The sequence below is a fragment of the Sturnus vulgaris genome, chromosome 2 (genome assembly GCF_052056855.1).
Source record: "Sturnus vulgaris isolate bStuVul1 chromosome 2, bStuVul1.hap1, whole genome shotgun sequence".
Taxonomy (NCBI): Eukaryota; Metazoa; Chordata; class Aves; order Passeriformes; family Sturnidae; genus Sturnus; species Sturnus vulgaris.
The window spans coordinates 49,321,955-49,341,968 of record NC_142244.1 but is presented as its reverse complement, the minus strand read 5'-3'; the positions used below and the strand labels follow the sequence as shown (position 1 = coordinate 49,341,968).

The following is a 20,014-nucleotide window of genomic DNA, read 5'->3' as shown; positions in this document are numbered from 1 at the left end:
TTTCAAGTAAGCCTGGTCCTGTCCTGTGAACACTACTGAAATTTCTCTGTCAAAAATGCACACATAATTATGCACTGTAGAGGCTGAATGGGGAGAAATTGTACAAAATGAATCAGTAGGGTCTATTATAAGAAAAAAATGAAGAAATATTTAACCCTTATGAAGATATTGATTATTCAAAATTATACACAAATCTCAGTAGTAATAGAGGACAGCAGAAAACTATTAAAGCATACAGGATTTTGAGGTGTTAGAAAAGCTGTGTCCATACCCATAGGAATCAATAAGAAAATTTACAGTTCATATACCATAATAAGTATAGTGAAACAAAAGCTAATTTTTGTAGTAATATTTTGAAATTCTGTGTTCTTTTGATCTAAGAAGACTCTTAAACAATATTAATTGCATACTTCTGAAGTTGATGCATGGTTTGGTGGGAAAACACCCACGAACCTCTGATTTTTAAAATCTTGTTAGTATGGAAATGCATTCCCTTAAAATATCAAGAACTGCTGGGAACTAGCAGTGTTGAGATGTGAAGTAATATTCATGTCACTGTCCCTTCCCACACACAGCTACAGAGTACGACTGTCACCAAATGATATTGGGCAGCACAAAAATAAAACTATCAGTGCTGTTATGTGACACCTGGGCAGGTAGTGCCCAGCATTGTTACAGGAAAACTTTACACTGTAAATAATACACTGAGAGAAATCCGTGCCACCTGGATAAGGCTGATACTCAGTGACAGCAGCAGATTTCCAGGGTGACAAGTTCCATTGAAGTCAATGGCAAAACAATTCTTGATTTAACACTCAAGAATTCCTTCCCTTTCCTCCTCTTGACAATATCACCTAAATAATTAAGGCTGGATTCACAAAGAAACTATTGCATTTACAGGTTTTCAGAACATGCATGGTTTTTGCTAAATACTAATTACTTTCTACCTCAAATTTAGGAATATCACAAAAGTGTTAATGCAAATCAAATGGGAGAGGATCAAAGGAATGAAGTTTTACTTCTGCAGATGGCCCAAAATAATTACAGATAACATAATTTTCTTAATTAAGTTCGGTGCATTATTAATATTAGTGGCAACTTCTTGTGTTCCTGCCTCTGAGTTCATTGCACAGGAGACTGTTTCAGCTTTCCAGCCACAGCCTGCAAAAGCCTGGAGTAACACCACCACTTGCCATCAGCACACAGGCCATAATGTGGGATCCTTTCACAGATTAGTTACTTGAGGCTCCAGATTACATCCAAAAGTAGAAAAATCCATTTAAAAAATATGGAGCACAGCTAATATTCAAAAATATATAATTATGAAGCAGTATCAGAGTGACTAACTGCAACAGTTCCACTGTTACATAGTTGAGACAATTGTTTATCACATCTACATTTTGACCTCAGACCTGTATTTTCTCTGAGCTTTTATAGATAAAGTTGCATTTTATGGACTAACTTACATTTTATCTGATGACATGGAAGAATAAATGGCATTATAAGGCATTTGAGATTCTCTTGTGTTTCTACTACTACTGCAGTAACTAACTCCACAGAAAGGCTTTGTAAATCTTTTTAGATGAACACTTGTACGTCTTTCATGCTTTGTTTGCAACAGGCAAAGTTCTCAGTCATAAATAAAAGCTAGCCTCACACAATGGTTTGGTCATAGGGCTATTAAACTGAATTTTTCCCTTGAAATTTAATGAAAAAATTCCTTGATAAAAGCTGACTGGTGTACAGACTTACCCTTGTATTCTGGTTAATTATTTCAACACCACAGTTTGTGTAATTACACCTTTCAAATTCAGTTAATGATTTAAAAATGTGAAACTGCTGGATCTCTTGTAGAGCTTTAATTTCAGCAATAGCTAGGTGCAACCTATGGAGAAATAGAACCCTACAACTTCTTGCAATTCTATTCTTATCTAGCTCTATGTGCCTGGAGCACTCATTCCCATTCCTTTGTAGTTAGGTTTTTTACCTCTTTATCAGTCTGTAGAGTCATTTGTTGTTCCATTACACTTTGTCTTTGGCTGGCTTTCAGCAGTCACCGAGTTCTGAAGCGATGAAGCTTCTGTGTACGTTCTATGTTCGGAGATTTCAAAGGACTTTGCAACATTTCCATCAAGAGACTTAGCTGAAATAAGTACTTCACTTAGTTCCTGGTTACTATCCAATTCAACAGTGGCTGCATTTTCAGTCTCAGGGCTGCAGGATTTTGCAGATCCTCCAGCCAGTTCTGAATATGATTCACAGACAGAAATGCTGTCACAACAAGCTGAGTTTTGCATAAGAGGCCAAGCATCTGGAATGTCTCCACAGGTAGAGTGTGAAAGAGAACCAAGGAAAGCAGGAATCATTTCTCCAACAGAATCAGAAGCTCTGCAGAAGGATAAAAGGTACATGGTTTACAAAGCATTCCAGAAAATATTATCAGTATTTCAATTACTTATAATTTATAATTATAGGTATTTCAAGAAGGTTTAACAGTGCTATATTAATACTGTAGAGACATCCTGTACAAATGAAATGTATTGAGAAAGAATACAGTTTATTCCTTGGCTGGAAATGACAAAAGCTCTGGTGAACACTACTTCGGACAGTGAATCCAGGATTCCACAAAACATGAACTAGAATTGGGGTTGTTTAGGGTGAGAAACATGACAAAAATACCATAGTAGTGTTCAGATATAAACAATGTCACAAAGAAGAAGGAATTTTTTTTCTCAGTGCATTGAGAGGGGAGTATTAAGACAAGATATAACAGGCTTAAAATGCAGAAACAAAGATGGTTGGGCAGAGTCTAGAATCTTCAACACAAGGAGGGGTTTGGTGGGTTGGTTTTTTTTTCTCCCAAACTGTAGATAGACAAATATCTAATGTAAGTAAAAGAAGTAAAGTGGCTTCAGACTGGGATAATGGAAGGCAACAAGGCTTCTTGAAACTGTGCTTGCTTTACACCTGAAAACGCATTCATTTTAGATTTTTCAGTTTGTTCTGTCTAACCTTAAACATGTGAAAAGTTTTTCTTTTATTCTCTTTTACGTGGAAAGGACATAATATTAAAAAAGAGAGTATTATTTTTATTTTATGGAAAATGGAAGAAAGTAGAAGTGGAAACTCAGTATTATCTATCTCAAGTGTATTTAAAGTCCAGGATAATAGTGACATGTGCCAAACATTGTTGAAAGTTCAGTAGTGTTTTTCACTATATATACACCAAAATAAGTATTAACAAAACCAGGAAGTTATATCAATATGTTTTATTTCCAAAAACTGTCTACAGATTTTTAAAAATGCAAAGACTGTATTAAGTCTGATATGCAGTGTGACAAATCTTGTCCCACATTTACATGCCTATAACAGTTTTTAAGTAGCCTTACTCATTTCCAAAACATGATGCTTTAATAGCTTTGATATACACACGAAGCATTTTCAGAGCTGAGGCCAAAAGTCAGGACACTGCACCACAATTGAAGGAAATACATTATTCTGGCAAAGGAAATTGGCACAAGCTCCATTTCTACTGGAAGGAACCACAGGATCTTTGATGTCTACATAGCATGGATATTACAGTTATTTTTAAAGCCTTAACCAAAAGATTCCTCAAAAAGTGCACAACTCTCAATTTGTCAGCCTCGGTGGTATACAAGGATGACTTGAGCTTGTTGGTATTTAAACAAATTGTTAGAGAAAACTCAGATATTTGTACTTAGGTCGCTAAGTCACCTTGCACAAACAATACTCATGAAGAAGCTGCCTCTACATTTTTAGTTACTTGTGGCCGTAAGAACAAAACAGCTGAAGACCAATTTAAACCTCATATGGAAAATTATTCTAGCTAAAAGAAATAAATACATCCTGTGTTAAAATCTGTAACCAGGAAACTCTGAAGGACACCATAAATTTTATATATTTAGCTCATGGCCCTGGTGTAAAAATAACTACCCTACTACTTCACTCAGATGATCGGGAGAAAATGAAGGTTAAAACCTGCTAGAAATTCAGAAATAATAGATATTTCTAATCTTGCAGTCCTAAAGAGTTCCTTAAAAATCTTCCTGCCACATGTGAACTGTACCTCAGTCTGCCCAGATTCATGGGTTTATGCAGCAACTTGCTAACCACTAGCAGAAGAGGGAGAGGCCAAAGCCTGTAAGGTGCCACAGAGTAAAAGGAACACTATCTGCTGCGAGAGAAGCCACTTCTTCAGAGAAACCCACGGGTCAAGTCAGCATTTACTAAGTAATACTTAATTTTTTCACCATAAAGCTATTCTTGCACAATGTGGAATGATATGGCTACAGTTCATCAAAATCCCTCATTCCACTTCAAGCAGCTGTTGTCTCTGTATAAATATTAATTTGACTGCATTAAAAATATTTCATGTTTAATAAACATTTGTAAAACTAAGTTACCTTTCATTGAGCGTGGTCTGTGAGTGGAAAGCACAACTGTGACTGCTGTGCTCCATGCTACAGGTTTCATCACAGCACAGTGAGGGAATCAAGTGAACTGGTCCTAAGGAATGAAAATTAATTTAATAGTGTTAAAACTGTCAAAGCTCTGTATAAACTTAGTCTCTGTTCTTTTTCAAACTTGAGTATTAGTTTGCCAGTGACATTATAATACATGGATTGCAGAAAGAGATTTCTTGCTGTAAAAACATTTTAAAAAAACATCTTTATTCTTTAAAATTGAAGTATTTATAAAAACCAAGTCCTTCTTCCAGGAGTAATAGAGAAGCCAGTCATGAGTATCTATTTTTAAAATTAATTTTCTTCTCTGTTGAATACACATAAGTGCAAGCATTCTGAGTTAAGCTATCAGGATGATATTTTAGCCTGTGCTTTTGTGTTAAATTATGTATTTCTTAATGTCATAACTGCATCTGTTCTGATATGACTTCACAAAATGTCAATGACTTGAATTGTCCGGGTTGTTAATGGTAAATCCTCTGGTAAATCCTTCACACTAATTTAAGTCTCAAGGCCAGATGCAGTGCTATTTTCATCAGAAATAAATGAGATAGACATTTAACTGTTTTCAGTGAAGTCACTGAAATGAATACAGGAAAGAAACAACAACAGAAAAACCCCAAATAGCTGCTTAAAATTCCTTTCTGCTTATTAAGAAATTAGCCTAGGACAAAGGGTAGTTTGACAGTGTTAGCTCTGCAGTTAAATTTAATTGTCACAACTCAAGTGTTAGATAAAATAAAGTCACCTTTCAGTAGACCTAACATACCACATGTCTGTGATGTACTTCTTTGGCACTGGCAACACGTTCTGTGGTCATATTCACTTAGCCGTGGTCTGTCAAAGCATGATAACTCAGAGCCATTGTAGTGAATGTCCTGTGATCTCAGAGACCCTTTGAACAAAGTGAATAAAAATCTATGTTAGTAAGTGCTACCCTTTTTCCTGCTCAGAGCCCTCTCTCTTCACACAATCTGTAATTGTCATGCTTCAAAGTATGCCCATACATTTCCCAATTGAAAGATCTAAAGTGACCATGTGGCTTCCAATAATATAAACCACAGATTTTGCAACAAGCCTTAGAACAGCTGGTTCAACTACAGCTTCTTCTAGGAAGACATCTGCTCTCATTTTGATGATTTGAGAGTATATCTTATTCACTGTTACATTTTTGCAGTGTTTAATGATTCTCAGTGATTCCCATATGAAATTTTCCAGAGTCAGCTTTCAGCCACTGGGATTTTGTTTATATTATCTTAAAGAGCTTTATATTAACAGCAGACTTCCTTTAATCTCTATAATTGTAGGCCAAGGCAAACAAGTTACTGCACTTCACTAAATGAAGTCTGAATTCACTGTGTCACAATTTCTCAAAACTCATGTGTAAAGCAAATTTTAGGTTAGGAACAATTCTTACAATGCCTCTGTAAATCTTTTAATTTCTGCTTGTGCTGAAAGCAGTAATAACATCAATTCTTCCTAGATAGTATTCTTATTTGGCATACAGGGTTCATTAGATGCTGGAAACATATTTTGATAAAAGTTTTATAAAACTATAAATGGAACTAAAGTGTTTTTCACTTTCTTCTTTCTTAATTTAAATTAAGAGGCAGAAAAGTGTTTATTATAAACAAATTACATTGATGAGCTTTTATGGATTTAAAAGAAAATTAAAAATCTTAGTAATTTAATTAATCTTGAATATGGCCATAAAACCAAAACTATTAAGGACAAATCTCTCATCTACACTGGCCATGTTCATTATCTTGATGACCTAATCTGTCTTTCACAATAGCACTTGATGCACAGGAGTTCCAAACTGGTATTTCCACATTGGCATTGCAACTCTGTAATGTCCCATCTTGGATCATGAACAGTCCAAATGTATCTGTGCAGCATGTAGCAGACTATGGCATGGAACTGATGCAATTGGAGTATTTCTGGGCATTTACACAGCATTCTCTCAGTAGCACCTAAAACTTCCACACTGAGCTGGCAAACTTGGATGGGGTCCTGGGCTCTGCTATATTAACCATCTGATTGCTAAACTTGCTTAAATGATGTAGACATTTCACTTCTTTATCTACAGAGAGATCTTCCAAACTAATACCACTCTATAAATATTACCAAGAAATAGCAATAATTGGAAACTCACAGCTTGGTTTCTTCTCCATGAACTGCCTCTTGCAATAGATAACACAAAGGATGAGAAGAGCCAAGAGCACTGTTGCAAGTGCACTGCAGATAACAGCTGCCAGAGCAGTGTCTCGAGGACTGGAAGCAGCTGAAGGGATCTTCACAAGATTTACCTTGGTGGTACCTGAAATATAATTAAATAACAATTAAGGCAAACTGCAGACATTTCCAGAATATAGTCATGTAAATCAAAGTCTGGGAAACAGAAGAGGTTTGTGGCACAGGAAAAAAAAAATAGAAAAAAGAGAATGTATTTATATGTGCAACATTAGTTGCACATACAGACAGATATGATTATCAGCACCCTCAGTATGAAAAGGAATCTTAGAAAAGATACATTGCAAAATGTGTGATGATGAGTGCAGATGCACACAAACACATTCATACTCTCCATGAGAATGAAATTGGATCCTCACAATGGAAACGAAGACATGTGAATGTTTAATGTCACATGAATTTAATATGGAGAACATTTCCTAGTGCAGAGTTGAGAGAGTGATCCACTAGAGGGAGTCACAAATACATGAGCTTCCCTTAATAAAGAAACTTTCTGGGCACTGAGACACCCACAGAAATTCAAATGCTGTCAAAATTATGATCCTGCTTTGTTGCTTATGTCATGACACCATGATCATTTCCAAGATCAAACCGAGGATTTCAACTCTGCCAACTCTTTTTCTTCAGGGATTTTTTTTTTTTAATACTAGATAATACCTCTAGTCAACATTCAAAAGATTGACTTTACACCCAAACTAGTGAAGACTCAAGAAATGTTTCCAGCTACAAACAGTTTTACCTTTAAGTGGAAAATGAAAAATATTTTTAAAGGATCAAAACTTCAACTACAACTGTTGAAACTATCTTAAATTATATACTTTAAAATTAAATTATTTTCAAACAACCTATGAATTTTGACAGCCCACCAATTTCAATCTACTTTGAAGCTCTCCTAAATTCAATGAGAAAAAGGAATAAAACATAGAGTACTTCTATGACAGCAAAATTTTAAGAAACCACAAACCATATTTTACTAACTTACAAAAATAAGTTACTGTGCCTATTTACCCCAGAAGACATTTGGTTAAAACCTAAAGACTATAATATCCTAAGAAATGGCCCATGCAGTCATAAGTTTAAATTGTGAGATGTCTGCCAGAATATATTAAAACCTCTAATCAAATTGTACATAAATACAATTGTTCAATATCCTTACTGCAATTTCATAATGGAAGGACAGAACTTCCAAGCTTAGTGCAATCAGTGGAATTGTATTACTCAGGAATAATTTTCTGCAATAGTTATGGTATTTCCTCTACACACATCAAACATGGGCACCAAAGGGTTTGTGATACCATATTGCTTTGTTATAATGCCTACAGGGATTGACAAAAACTAGGCATTTTGAAAAATCTACTTAACTCTAAGACTTTAGAACACTTAATTCCAAAGAAAACACTATATTCTATGAAATAAAGGATCCGGAAAATGAAAGAAATAACCCACCAAATGCATTAAATAAAAAAAGTTTCCGCAGCTTATAGTATCATGTAATTGCTAGTAAATAGGGTAATATAAAAAGGTGGAGAGGCCAGATCATGGTCATTATAAAGAAGAAAAAGTTTAGTTGTTCATTTCCTGATTTCAGCATGAAGAGAAACGAGTGTTACTGCATTTACATCTGCTTAAATATTTCCATTTACCTTCAATTTGTACTATTATGTTCCACAGTCACATCAAAATCTGAAGAGCAAATTTATAGCAGATCTTTTTTACAAAGGAGGTACCCTCTGAACAACATCAGGACACACTTTAATAACTCTGAGACTGACTGACCACTGTCACAGATACATTTCCTCTTACACAGTTATTACCTATCCTTCTCCTCATGCTGCTCTATAATTCCTGCTACTCACAGAGCTAAGTTCTATGGCCTCTTTTCCAAAAGAAAGTGTCACAATCATTTTGTCATAACTAGAATGCTCTTGGCAGGAGCACCTCAGTCTTCCACAGAGAAAACTTTTCACTCAGTTTCTGGGATTCTTGCAGCTGTAGTTTTAAGTTTATAGTTTTAGCAGACTGAAGAAATTTCTGCATGAAGCTCCAGGATATCTCTGAGAAGCAGTAAATCTATATAAAAGCCTGTCTATATAGCAATGTGTGCTGGCTTTGGTGTGAAGATCAGACTGTGCTTTGGTATCAGGTTTTCAATTTTAATCAACTTCCTGATCTAGTTTTTTGAAGGTTAAAGACAGAGTGGACAAGTATTTAAAAACCACACAATAAAAAAACTGATCAGAACATCTTCAAATATTTTTCACATCAATACACCTACTTGCATTAATCTACATAAAAGCACTAAACAGTTCTTAGTAATTAGGCCTTCATAATTTGAAGAAAAAAAAAGTCCATTTTGTAGGGCAAAAAAAAATAAAGTACAGGAGATGAAGCTTCTATATTTTTGTCTGTCTTAATTTGCTCACAAAATACATCTATTTTCAAGTATGGTTACATATTACACATTCTAGGAAAATATAAATTATATATTTCTTTAATGCCCATCAGCAATATTCAAACTGGAAATACAGTGATTTCATTTTAAATAGGCATGGCAAAATTGAATTTTTTTTTTTAACCATCTAGCTATTTAAGATTTATTTGGTTGATTTTTTTTTTTCACTTGAGAAAGCAATTTTCTATTCCTGAGAATGCCTACCACTCATCTTCACCTTCAAAGAACTTTTTGGAATAGCTACTCTGAGCAGTCCATTGTAGTCTAGCTCTAATTATAATGATAGTGATCTTCCCTGCAGAGACCAACATTTCAGGAGTGGATTGCTATTGTAGAAGTGGCCCGTTGGGCATTGCTGAACTCTGCTTTCAGTGTTACTCAGACATGTATGCATTTTCATAAACTCTTTCTTTTCACAGACTTAATGGTCCCACTTCAGTAAAGGAAGGAGTTGCATTTTAAATTTAAACTTGTACTTACATCTATTAGATGATTACATGATCACATGATTAAATGATTAAATTTAAATATGCAATTAAACACTTTGTGAACTAGATGAGATACATTCAGAAGGAAGAAGTGCACACTCTCTTCTGATTCTGGAAAGCATGTGCATATTACCAATAATTTATTTAAGAAACTGATTTCCTTTTTTAAGTCTTAGTTCTAACATATTCTGAAAATGTGCTAATATTGAAGAATTACCCAAAATATCAAACTGTCTCCTGCATAATTTTGAGCAGTAAGCCTAAATACACATTCTTCCCTTAATTAACCAATATTACATTATAATGGTAGTATATGCAAAGGTGTGGTCGTTAAAAGCAAGTAAACTTTCTGCTAATCCAAGACAGTTAAACAGCAGTAACTCAGCTAATATGGAACATACAAATCCAAACTGTATCACTGAAATTTCTACCAATAAACTGAATAGCTGAATTTTCAGCCTATTATACCAAAAAACAAGAGACAGGGCAAAACGTAAAAAGACTTCCTTTGTCACTGATTTCACGGGGTTTTTTGGGGGGTTTTTTTTGGGTTGTTTTGTTTTGTTTTAAGAACCAGGATTAATTACACAGTGACTACTGGAATCAGCAAAACTAAAAGAAAGCTTTTTGTGGTAGATCAACCATGTGAAAAGAGAACTTGCAACACTATGCTTCTTCTATGGATACAGGAAATATATACTCGCTAGTAAAGTTGAGGAGAAAAAAAGGTGGAATATTTTGTTTGGGTTTCTTTCTTAACATGTCAAGTCAATGCTAACCTAAAGAGAGTTTACTCAAAATAACTGAACTAATCCAAATTGGGCTTCAAAAGCAGTAACATGGTAACATGGGACAGAGTTCCATCTGTTACAATCAGGATTGGAAGTAAGATGCAAAGGTTAAAATGTTGTTAATTCCTGGAGTATAGGTATTCCTGGTCGACAGAGGAAAGGAATATTTGCCTATTACAAAAACTCTTTGCCCATTACTTTTATGTTGAATGGCCCAACTCAGTGGTATCAACCTTAATTTGACAAGAATTAAGGGCTCAGACATACCCTCAAGTTATGTAATTTAACAAGTTACTGCCTGTCAGCTGAACTGCAGTGGCTATCTGAATGTGTGCTCTTGATCTACAGAAAAGGCAAGCCAGTGAAAGGCAATGTGGGTCACTTTGAAATTCCTTCCTTTTGGGGGAAAAAAAAAGGGGAAAGATGTTTATATTAATTTAAAAGTAAGAAGGCAGTATGTTTATCTAGCCCCGAAGAAGTAAAAGGATGTATTATATAGACAATTCAGTTACTACATGTATAAGAACTGTATATATAGATAAAATACATATGTTTTATATACTACTGAGCATTAACATAAATGGAAAGCAAGTTTCCCCGAATATGTCTTTAGAGTCTTTACAAAGCAGCAGATTGCCTCCCTTCTCCTGATCTTTCAAGTAGGAGGTAAGAAACTTTATTAAACATTACTGTTGGAGACTGTGGTAAACAGTGGGGACAGAGTCTCCCAACATCTGTAAAAAGACAGCCTTTTGCATGCACGGCCTACACCCAAAGGTTCATTGTGTCAAACCACATTTTTCAAATGTGCTCCAAGTGCTGACTATAAAGCCTTTAGTTAATGGCCTAAAATTTTTTTCTTTTTGTTTGTTTTATTTTGCTGGTTTTGTTATTTTTTAAATAAATGTACCAAAAAGCCCTAGGGGAGAAAATGACTATTCAAGTATTTATCCATTGTTTGGAAATCTTGAGAAATAAGCTTATAAACTAAAATCTTTGAAATTTGATTTATTCATTTCCAAGACCATTTCTCTTGCACTGTGTATTTTCACAAACTCCAGCTGCTGACAGCCTTTTATGTTTAAAATGGTAGAACAATTGCACTGTGTATGTGAATTTAAAATACACATGAACTCCACAGTTCTGGGTACACACCAGAATGTCTGTAAGGCATAGCCAACCTCGGCTACACATTTTTCTTTTAGCAGTTCAGAGATGTGAAATCTCGGTATTACCATGGTGATCTGAATTGAACCATATAGGAGCACAAAAGTAACATTGTTTCATGCACAAAACTTCCAACTTGGAGAACTGTCTAGCCATGTGAAAAGAGAAGTCCATGAGAGTAAGAGCTCAGATCACTGCTACCCTCAAATAACCTGAAAAAAAAACTAAGAGGAGGAAAACAAAAAATCAGAGGAAGTGGGATAAAATCTGTGTCACCACTGAACTAGACATTCTACCCCCAAACACAACTGGCTATCAATAAGAAAAGACAGATCTCTCCTCCATAAACTGGAAATACCCAGCATGATCTGATGGCACCAAGTCTGTGTTGCTGTTAATGACTGTAGTGTTGTCAACAATTACATTTCTGACTTTTGCTTCTAGAAGCCAACTTTACATCTCTGACAGTTGAGGGTGGGCAGCACCTATTTGCTTGAAAATGCAACTTTTTTGGAGTTTTTATGTGTTAAAAACAATGTCCCATAAAGCTTATGTCAGAACACATGAGATTGCTAGATACAGCAGAAAAATCTATTTTCTTACATCACCTCTAACTTGTACTTTTAACCACATCCTGTGCCAGACATGTTCTGTGAAATAGAGCACTCTATTTTAGGCTGTTGTCTTGTTCAAATCCAGCTATAGAATGCATCCATCCCACACAGGCTATGAAAGCTCTTTCATGTTTCATCTTTTAAACAGAAAATGAAAGCAGGAAGTATTTTTTGTATTGTTGTACTTTGTATTCTGTATGTGCAGTCCCATTTAATCTTTAAGACTACTCAGTTAGAGAACAAAAACATTCCCTGTACAGAATTTGAGTCAATTTGGTCTGTTTATGACATTTTCTGCTTTATTCAGTCTCTGTACACTCTCTATTGCTCTCAGTCCCAAAACACTTACACAAGGCACCGCCCACATAAGCAGTGGAAGCGTCTGCATTGCTGAAAAGCAAACCATGTCCATGTGGGAAACTACTGCCAACACCCATTTGCTAAGGGAGGAGAGGGGGGCCATGAACCCTTCAGAATCTACCTGCAAACTAACTAGTTAAATGACAATGGGATGCAGGTGAATAGGAGAATAAGCAGTCTGAAAGTGGTCTCTTTAGCCAATAGAGAACAACCCACTTTCATTAACCAAAACTGTAATTGAATGCTGTGAATCCCATGCATACAGGTTACTCATTTGTTCCAAAAGGTTCAAACAAGCTCTTACAGCTGCTGTGTGATGAGGTTGCACACTGGTGCATGGATGGGCTTTCAGTAGGTTGAAATATGACAGTGTGGAAAGCTCTGTCCTGTGACCATGACTGAGGGCTTGTAGAGCAGCAAAGTCTGCCCCAAGGCAGGGAACATACATGCCCTTCCATATATATCTATGTATTTCTTTGTGAAAATCCCAGTAAAGCAAGAAATGAAATGTAAATAAGTCATAAGAGAGTTTTTGTCCCTCTCTGACTCAACAAGAAGCAATTTCTAACACTTCACTTTCTATCCCGAATATTTCCCTCCTTATCCTGGTTCAGCTGTGGTAACATCCAGAGAGTAAAGGAAAAAATTTCATAATGGTTGCCAGCCTGTGTCCTAAGTTTGCTGACACAAATTTCCATAAACATCACTTAAAGTCTATGCAATACATTTTCAAGAACTACGGTTTTTGTCCTTGCTTTAAAAAGGCTTTGTAAAGTTAACAGCACTCAGCTATATCAATTGCACACAGCTTATGCTTGCAAGCTATTCTGTCATCAGAATAACAGAGCATATTGTGATAAATTTCATTCATAAAGTATCTAAAGCTTTAGAAAATAGTGATTGTATATTCAAAAACAAATATATCAGTAAGTGATACATTAAGAAAAACTATTCTATTTGAATATCAAATTAGGTGCAGGAATAATATTCTTATTTTGCTCAAAAAGCAACTTCCTGAATTGGCCAATTAACTTATCCAGTCCAGACAGCTAGATGTTCCAGCTGCTACCAAAAATTTCAGTAAAGTACCTTTCCCTTGTTGCCTCCTGGCCTAAAATTAAAATCTGAAATAACTGAGAAAGGAAAACGAAATCTGGATCGTTAGAAACACCTTCACTCTTCAAACTCTCTGTAATGAACTAATATTTTTTGTTACCAAATATGAAAAATAAAAATGCTAAGGAAATTCTTCCGAGTATTAGAAATCCCATGCAGAAAGAGCCTTGTTTTTAGATACGACTAATAAAAGATCAGGAAAGAGATCTGGAAATCCATGTTTGTGTGCGTGTGTGTTCAACACTGGACAATTTATTACATTAAATTTTAAAAAGGTTATTTCCAAATGGAGAGAATATACGAGAAACGAAATACAGAAGACCCACAACTTTCACATTGCAGATAATCCAGTGTAATCTAAAAATCAATACACATAAAATATTGATGCCATTGTATTTTGGTATCTGTTTTGAAAAGTGACAAAGGGACAAAGCTTAACTACGCAAAAGTTAAGCTGCAAAATCTGTAATTTTAAAATCCAAATCTATCTGGGAAGCTAGAGGCCTGTATTAGGTCACATACTCCTATAGAAAGTGAAGAAAAGGTTAAATACTGAATAGAATCTAAAATACCTGTCATATGAGTAACACAGTTCCTTATGTCACCACGCTCAGCCTACAGACACAGAAGCCTGGAGAAGAATAATGGACTTGGCTCTTCCCATAAATTACTCAGAGGTAGAGAGGAGCTTTCACTTCTCTTAAAACTCTATGGAGAACAAAAATCTATGCTCTTATTTCAAAATTAAATTAAGAGACAAATCACAAGCATGGCTTGTAATGCCTTTCAGATGCACCTCTTGAAAGAGGGTAGTGAGGGGGTTTCTGCCTTCTGAGAAGGCTTAAGAGCTCTTTGGCAAGATGTACGAAATGAAGACTCTTCTATCACCTTCATGGAGATTGTTCTAGCCACTAGGCTAGAAGCTGAGCTTGGTAAAAGCTTATTTCTTCTCTCCAGCTGAATTTGCCCAGTTGTAAAGTTTGGGCAGAAGTAGTAAGGACCCCTCTTTGCACAGCCAACAGTCACGTGATATGCAGACTGGAACAAAATTAAATAAACTAGACCTAGGCTTGCTCAGCACTTATGTTTTTCCTGTTTACAATAATGTTTAAATATCACTAAGTTACCTTAAATTCTCCACACAAGGCACATGTTGGGGGGAGAAATAAGTCTGCACTAGGGAAAACAAAAAGTATGTTTATGTAATTAAGACAGTTTCACAAGACACTCCACTGAACTGAATTACAATTCTGAATTAGGGCTAAGAGCTGCATAACCAACACTACTAGCATTTTTTAAGTTTTTAACTTTGCAATCTCAGGATCTTTTAAAAACACTTTTTTTTGGGGGGGAGGCAGTAAGTAATATGAAATTCATGGGATTAAATATAAATTTTCAAAATTCTGTATCCTAGAAGTTAACACCTTTAGAGTTTGGCCATGCACCCCCAGCTTGTACTACTGCAGATATCACAAATATTGTGAGATACTGCAAAGAAGTTACCTGCAGTGCATCAGTGTGCATGCACATGCAAACTGTAACACAAATGAAGCAGCTGTAGCTTCGATATCAGAAATAACAATAGCTTATGAAAAGCAGTTATTAATTCACCCCTTAAAGCTGTGGGGATCAAGTCAAGTTATACAGAACAAAAGGCTGCTATATACAAGACCCTTGCTCCATGATATTACTTAATCTGAAACATAACAGCTACCCTCTTTAACAGAAGGTAGTAGGAATTAGCCATAGAATACATAAGATATTCTGAAAGGTTACCTTTGAAAAATCAAGCTCTGCAAGTGAGTTTCATCTGACCAAAGCAAAGACCTGCTTTGGAGGGAATCACCTGAACTTTCTTCTCTACAGGGGATGGGGAGGGCTGGGGGGTTTGGGTAGGAGAAAGGCTCTTTTAGGGTGTAGTCTGATTTGTTTTAAGCCTCTCCACTGAATATAGAGTGTACTTCAGATCACCAGCCCACAGATGTAGCCATTATACATTTCACAGTCAAGAAGGTTGCATCCTCCTCTGGTTTTGTCAAGAAACAATGAAGGGTTTTGAGGGGCTTTGACTTCCTCTGTTTCACTTTGTTAACAGATGTTAAACATTTTACGCCACTTCCATTGAAAAGATAAAAGTCAGTCACAACTGCAAAATCTGTAACAACTTCTTTACAGTGGCAGAGCCCCAGAAAAGTTCAGCAGTATTTGATACCTCACTTTCTGCATGGGATATAAAATAGTGTGTAGCAAATAAAGTGAAACATAAAGAATTATAGGTTATGCCTGTCCTGTGCTTTAAATGAACAAAGGCCCAGTGGGAAATAATATGCAGCAACATAAATAACTCTGTATTGGAGTAACTATACATGAGGAAATCTCATTATGGTTGCAGGCCTTAATTCTGCATATTCTGCAATATTCTAACTCTAGCAAATTCTCTTAGAATATGGGCTTTGGTTTGTAAGAGACATTTTATAAAAAAGTAGAAAAATATTTTTCTAATTTTTTTTTTATTTATGTTTTTATTTATATAGCAGGAAGTGAAAAAAAATCTACACTCTAAAAAGTAATTTTCCTCCTTAAAATTAATTAAAAAGAAAAAAGAGTAAGATCAGGTTTTAGGGAGTCAGACACAATCATTTAATGTTGAATTGCAGTTTTCATCTAACCTGGTATCTAAGTGAAATTCATATCTATACAAGTCTGAAGGTCTGAAGACAAAGCCAGAGCTAGTCACCTTAGGCTCTCTTTCTAAAGCAAAGCCAGGCACAGAATCTCCTGAGAAGTAATTATTATGAAAAGGCTTGAAAGACTGCTTAGTGTTAGTCACTGAAGCTTACCTTATCTGGCTTGCCTGAACCCTTGAGGTAACCCTAATTCTCAGCCCTGCTTGGGAGTTTGGGCTGACAACTTCAGCACTAAGCAAGAACTTCTGGATGCCCAAATTAGGGTGCATTAATTCCATCTTAAATTTCCACATGCAGACAGGGTAACTATAAATCACATTCAGTAAGAGGCACGTGGAATCATACCACTGGACTGAAATGAAACTTTACTAAAACTGGTAGACACAACCCTTTAGTTAAAAAAGCTCAAACAAAGAGCTCATGTTTTTAGGAAACAGTCACAGACTGTACCTCAAAGGCACATGTCACTGCCCAAAATAACGTGTGAGATTTTTCTATGATCTTTGTAGAAGAAGAGTTTGGCAGTATACTGCTTTAGCACAAGTGAACCAGTAAGAGTGAGAATTTGTGAGGTCTACCACCCAAAAAATTAAAGGTGAACAAAGCAGAGGACAATTTGAAGAATACAAGTGATCTGTAGGAACATTAGGCCCTTCTTCTATGAGGCTGCTCCCAGCTCATGAGTGTTGCTTTATAATGAATCATTACTGCCAAGATCCTCAGCACACAACTCTTGTTATAAGGCATTTTATCCTACTTCCAATACATTCCAGTCCTCCAGGTAATTCCAGTCCTCTGGAATTTTCTACTGTATTTTCTTAAAACCAAGAAATTTAAGTGGAACACAGCCAAAGAGTTTTGTAGCTTAGCAACTTAGAATCATAGAATCCTTAGAACTGAAAAATCCTTGAAGATCATCGAGTCAATAAGTACCTACCAGCACCAAGAAGAATAAAAACCCCAACACATTACTGTGCACTTGTTTAGCAGTATTTTATATTCACATGCTTTATAGTCACAGCTTGGACTCTGAACCCCAAGTCACAGCAGTCAGCATGGATTTATACCAGAGGTACCAAAACTCAGTGCTTCTCCAGTGGTGTTAATGGAGCCATTTCCTGTGTGATTATGAGAGTTAAATTTGAACCAGTATTTTCAGTCTGAATGCAGATTAAAAGCATGCTATTAAATTAATATATTTAAAACAATAAAGTAATATATTTAAATTAATATATTTAAAATGCTTCTGTAATTAGAAATTGTTTAAAAAATACTGAAAAGCTGTAACCACTACTTATTTTTTTTCAGATTACCCCTAAAAACAATAAAGCAAAAGTTTACTGAAAAAAAACGTTTTGCAGCTTTACTGCAATGCATGCAATCCTGGAATAATTTTGAATAACCTAATGATCAAGTTAAGTAAGAACCTTGCAAATCCACTCCATACAGAAAATAGATAATTGCTTATAGCCACTGCAAGCCTGGGCTGAAGGCTACCCACATTAGTAAGTGCACATAAGGAAAAAACCATAGGAAATAGTACTTATTCACTACAGGTCACAGATTAGACCCTTCTCTGTAACTCAGGAATTTCAAGTTTACTTTAATCTAGTGTAATTGAGCTAACCAGCTCTTACATTAAAAAGTAATGATTAAGTTAAATTTCTTGCAGACTTTCTGTACCTAAAACAAACATGCAGTATGCCTCTGGCAAAGAAGGATACTAATTATAGGATTGACTCATAAGATGAAAGGTTGCACAAGTTACTACTAGAAACTGAAGTATGGTAAGCTGCTTTTAAAAAACACATTGAAATTCTCATACACTGCAGTTGAGAATTTAATGTTCTAACTGTACTTAACAGTGTCAGGAAACAAAACTAAACATGCTTGTAAAATGCTTGTTCACATTTTAGATGAACAAGCTAGAAGTGAATACAGTGATTACTTCATCATTCTTTTTAAATTTCTTTTTAAAATTTTTAAAAAATGTAATAAAGAAGTGAGCTGTACAGTGAAATTTTATTACACAAAAACATGCAAAATTAAGTATTTTTGGTCATTCTTATCTTTCTTTTGTTATATAAAACATGGTCTTACAGTGGGTATTTGAGAATTCATTGCTTGACTTCACTCTTAATGAAACAATTCATTCCCTAATTTAAGAGGAATCGTAAAAGAAACATATCTCCAAGGCTTCAGACATCTCTGGGGAAGGATATGCAAGTTCAAAAGTAGTTTTGCATTTCCAGCTGCAGCTTTCACTGGGATTAGCAGAGAGAGCTGCCAGCTGTGAGTTAGAACAAAGACACAAAATATGCCCTGTTTGTTGTCATGAACTGATCAGATAAAACCTTCTGAATGCCAGATGAGTTCTGCTCATGTGAACTCCTATTATCAGCTGCATGAGCTTGTGATGTGAATTCATTAAATAAATGAAATTTGATCCAATTTATTTTAAAAATCGCTTGTTGACATTATCTACTTTCATTTTAAGATATATACTTTCCATCATGTTCTAGCAAGAAACAAAGAATGCATTTGCAAAGAACACTGTGGAATACTATGATTTCTCCAAAATACATTAATACATGCTTTAGTAGATAAAAATGGATTACATATAATTAGTGCAATTCTCATCCTGAAACTAGACAGCCAAGGCCTCCCTGTGCAATTCAGCTTGGTCAAACATCACATCAACTTCATTTACTTTAAGTTTTACTGGATTATGACCATATGTATTTATAGATTACATTTCCAGAGATTATTAACAAGTAGTGTTAAAAAAAGACATTTCTATTCCTAATTTATTCCATGATTTCCATCTGTATTATGAAAGCCATTTGCATTATATCTGCTCACTCTGAAATAATTTAATATTTATATTCCTAACACCTTATACGTAGGGACTGCTAATATTAATCAAGATTTTATATTAGAGTAGATAATTTTCTTGAAGTTTCAAACTTTAGTATTCAAATTTTCCTGTTCTTTCCCCTCAGTCATAGTAAATGTACAGTTTCAATAGGTTCAGTTCAGAAATTACAATTTGTTTTCCATTCTTTTCTGCACATTTTCTGACATAAAAAAATGTGGTAGGAGCTTATGCCACAACTTTCTCATCTCAAGGTGCACTAATGTGGCTCTCTCTTTACTACTCATTCATTTGTTTTTGTAAAATCTGAAAATTCTTTGTTTGATATCTCTGTTAGTCCGTCAGCACAGACAGAAATTAGTTGTCATGGTAAAAAGGATTAAAAAGGGATAAATGACAACAGTATGGATACACTGTGTTCCCCTAGGAAAGCAAACTGAAAGAAACCACAATTCTATTCTTATTGTAAACTTTTTAAGATACATGATAACACTTAAATTTACAATTCTGAAATTATTTTTAGCAGTCAAAAATGACAACTGTCACACCTATGGGCCACTGGCAACATTCACCATGTTTCAAATACACAATAGTTAAAAGCAATGGAAGGCAAATTCCCTGTTCTCAGAAATCTAACCTTCCATGGCAGGGAAGCAAAAAGCAGTTTCCCCCAAAGAATGCAAAACTGGCAGGAAGGAAAATTCTTGTACAGATCCAGAAATTGGTG

General features: G+C 35.3%; 1 protein-coding gene across 4 annotated transcripts in view; it reads right to left on the bottom strand.

The window, feature by feature from the left end:
* Positions 1-20,014, bottom strand: part of TNFRSF19 (TNF receptor superfamily member 19) — a 56,705-nt gene that overhangs the window by 2,670 nt on the left and 34,021 nt on the right. For all 4 annotated transcript variants that reach the window (XM_014879681.2, XM_088159495.1, XM_014879688.2 and 1 more), the window contains 4 exons: positions 6,640-6,804; positions 5,254-5,379; positions 4,425-4,527; positions 1,988-2,388 (listed from right to left, as the gene is read on the bottom strand). In XM_014879681.2, the coding sequence (XP_014735167.1) occupies positions 1,995-2,388; positions 4,425-4,527; positions 5,254-5,379; positions 6,640-6,804 (788 nt within the window). In that variant the 3' untranslated portion in view covers positions 1,988-1,994. The remainder of the gene's footprint in view (positions 1-1,987; positions 2,389-4,424; positions 4,528-5,253; positions 5,380-6,639; positions 6,805-20,014) is intronic.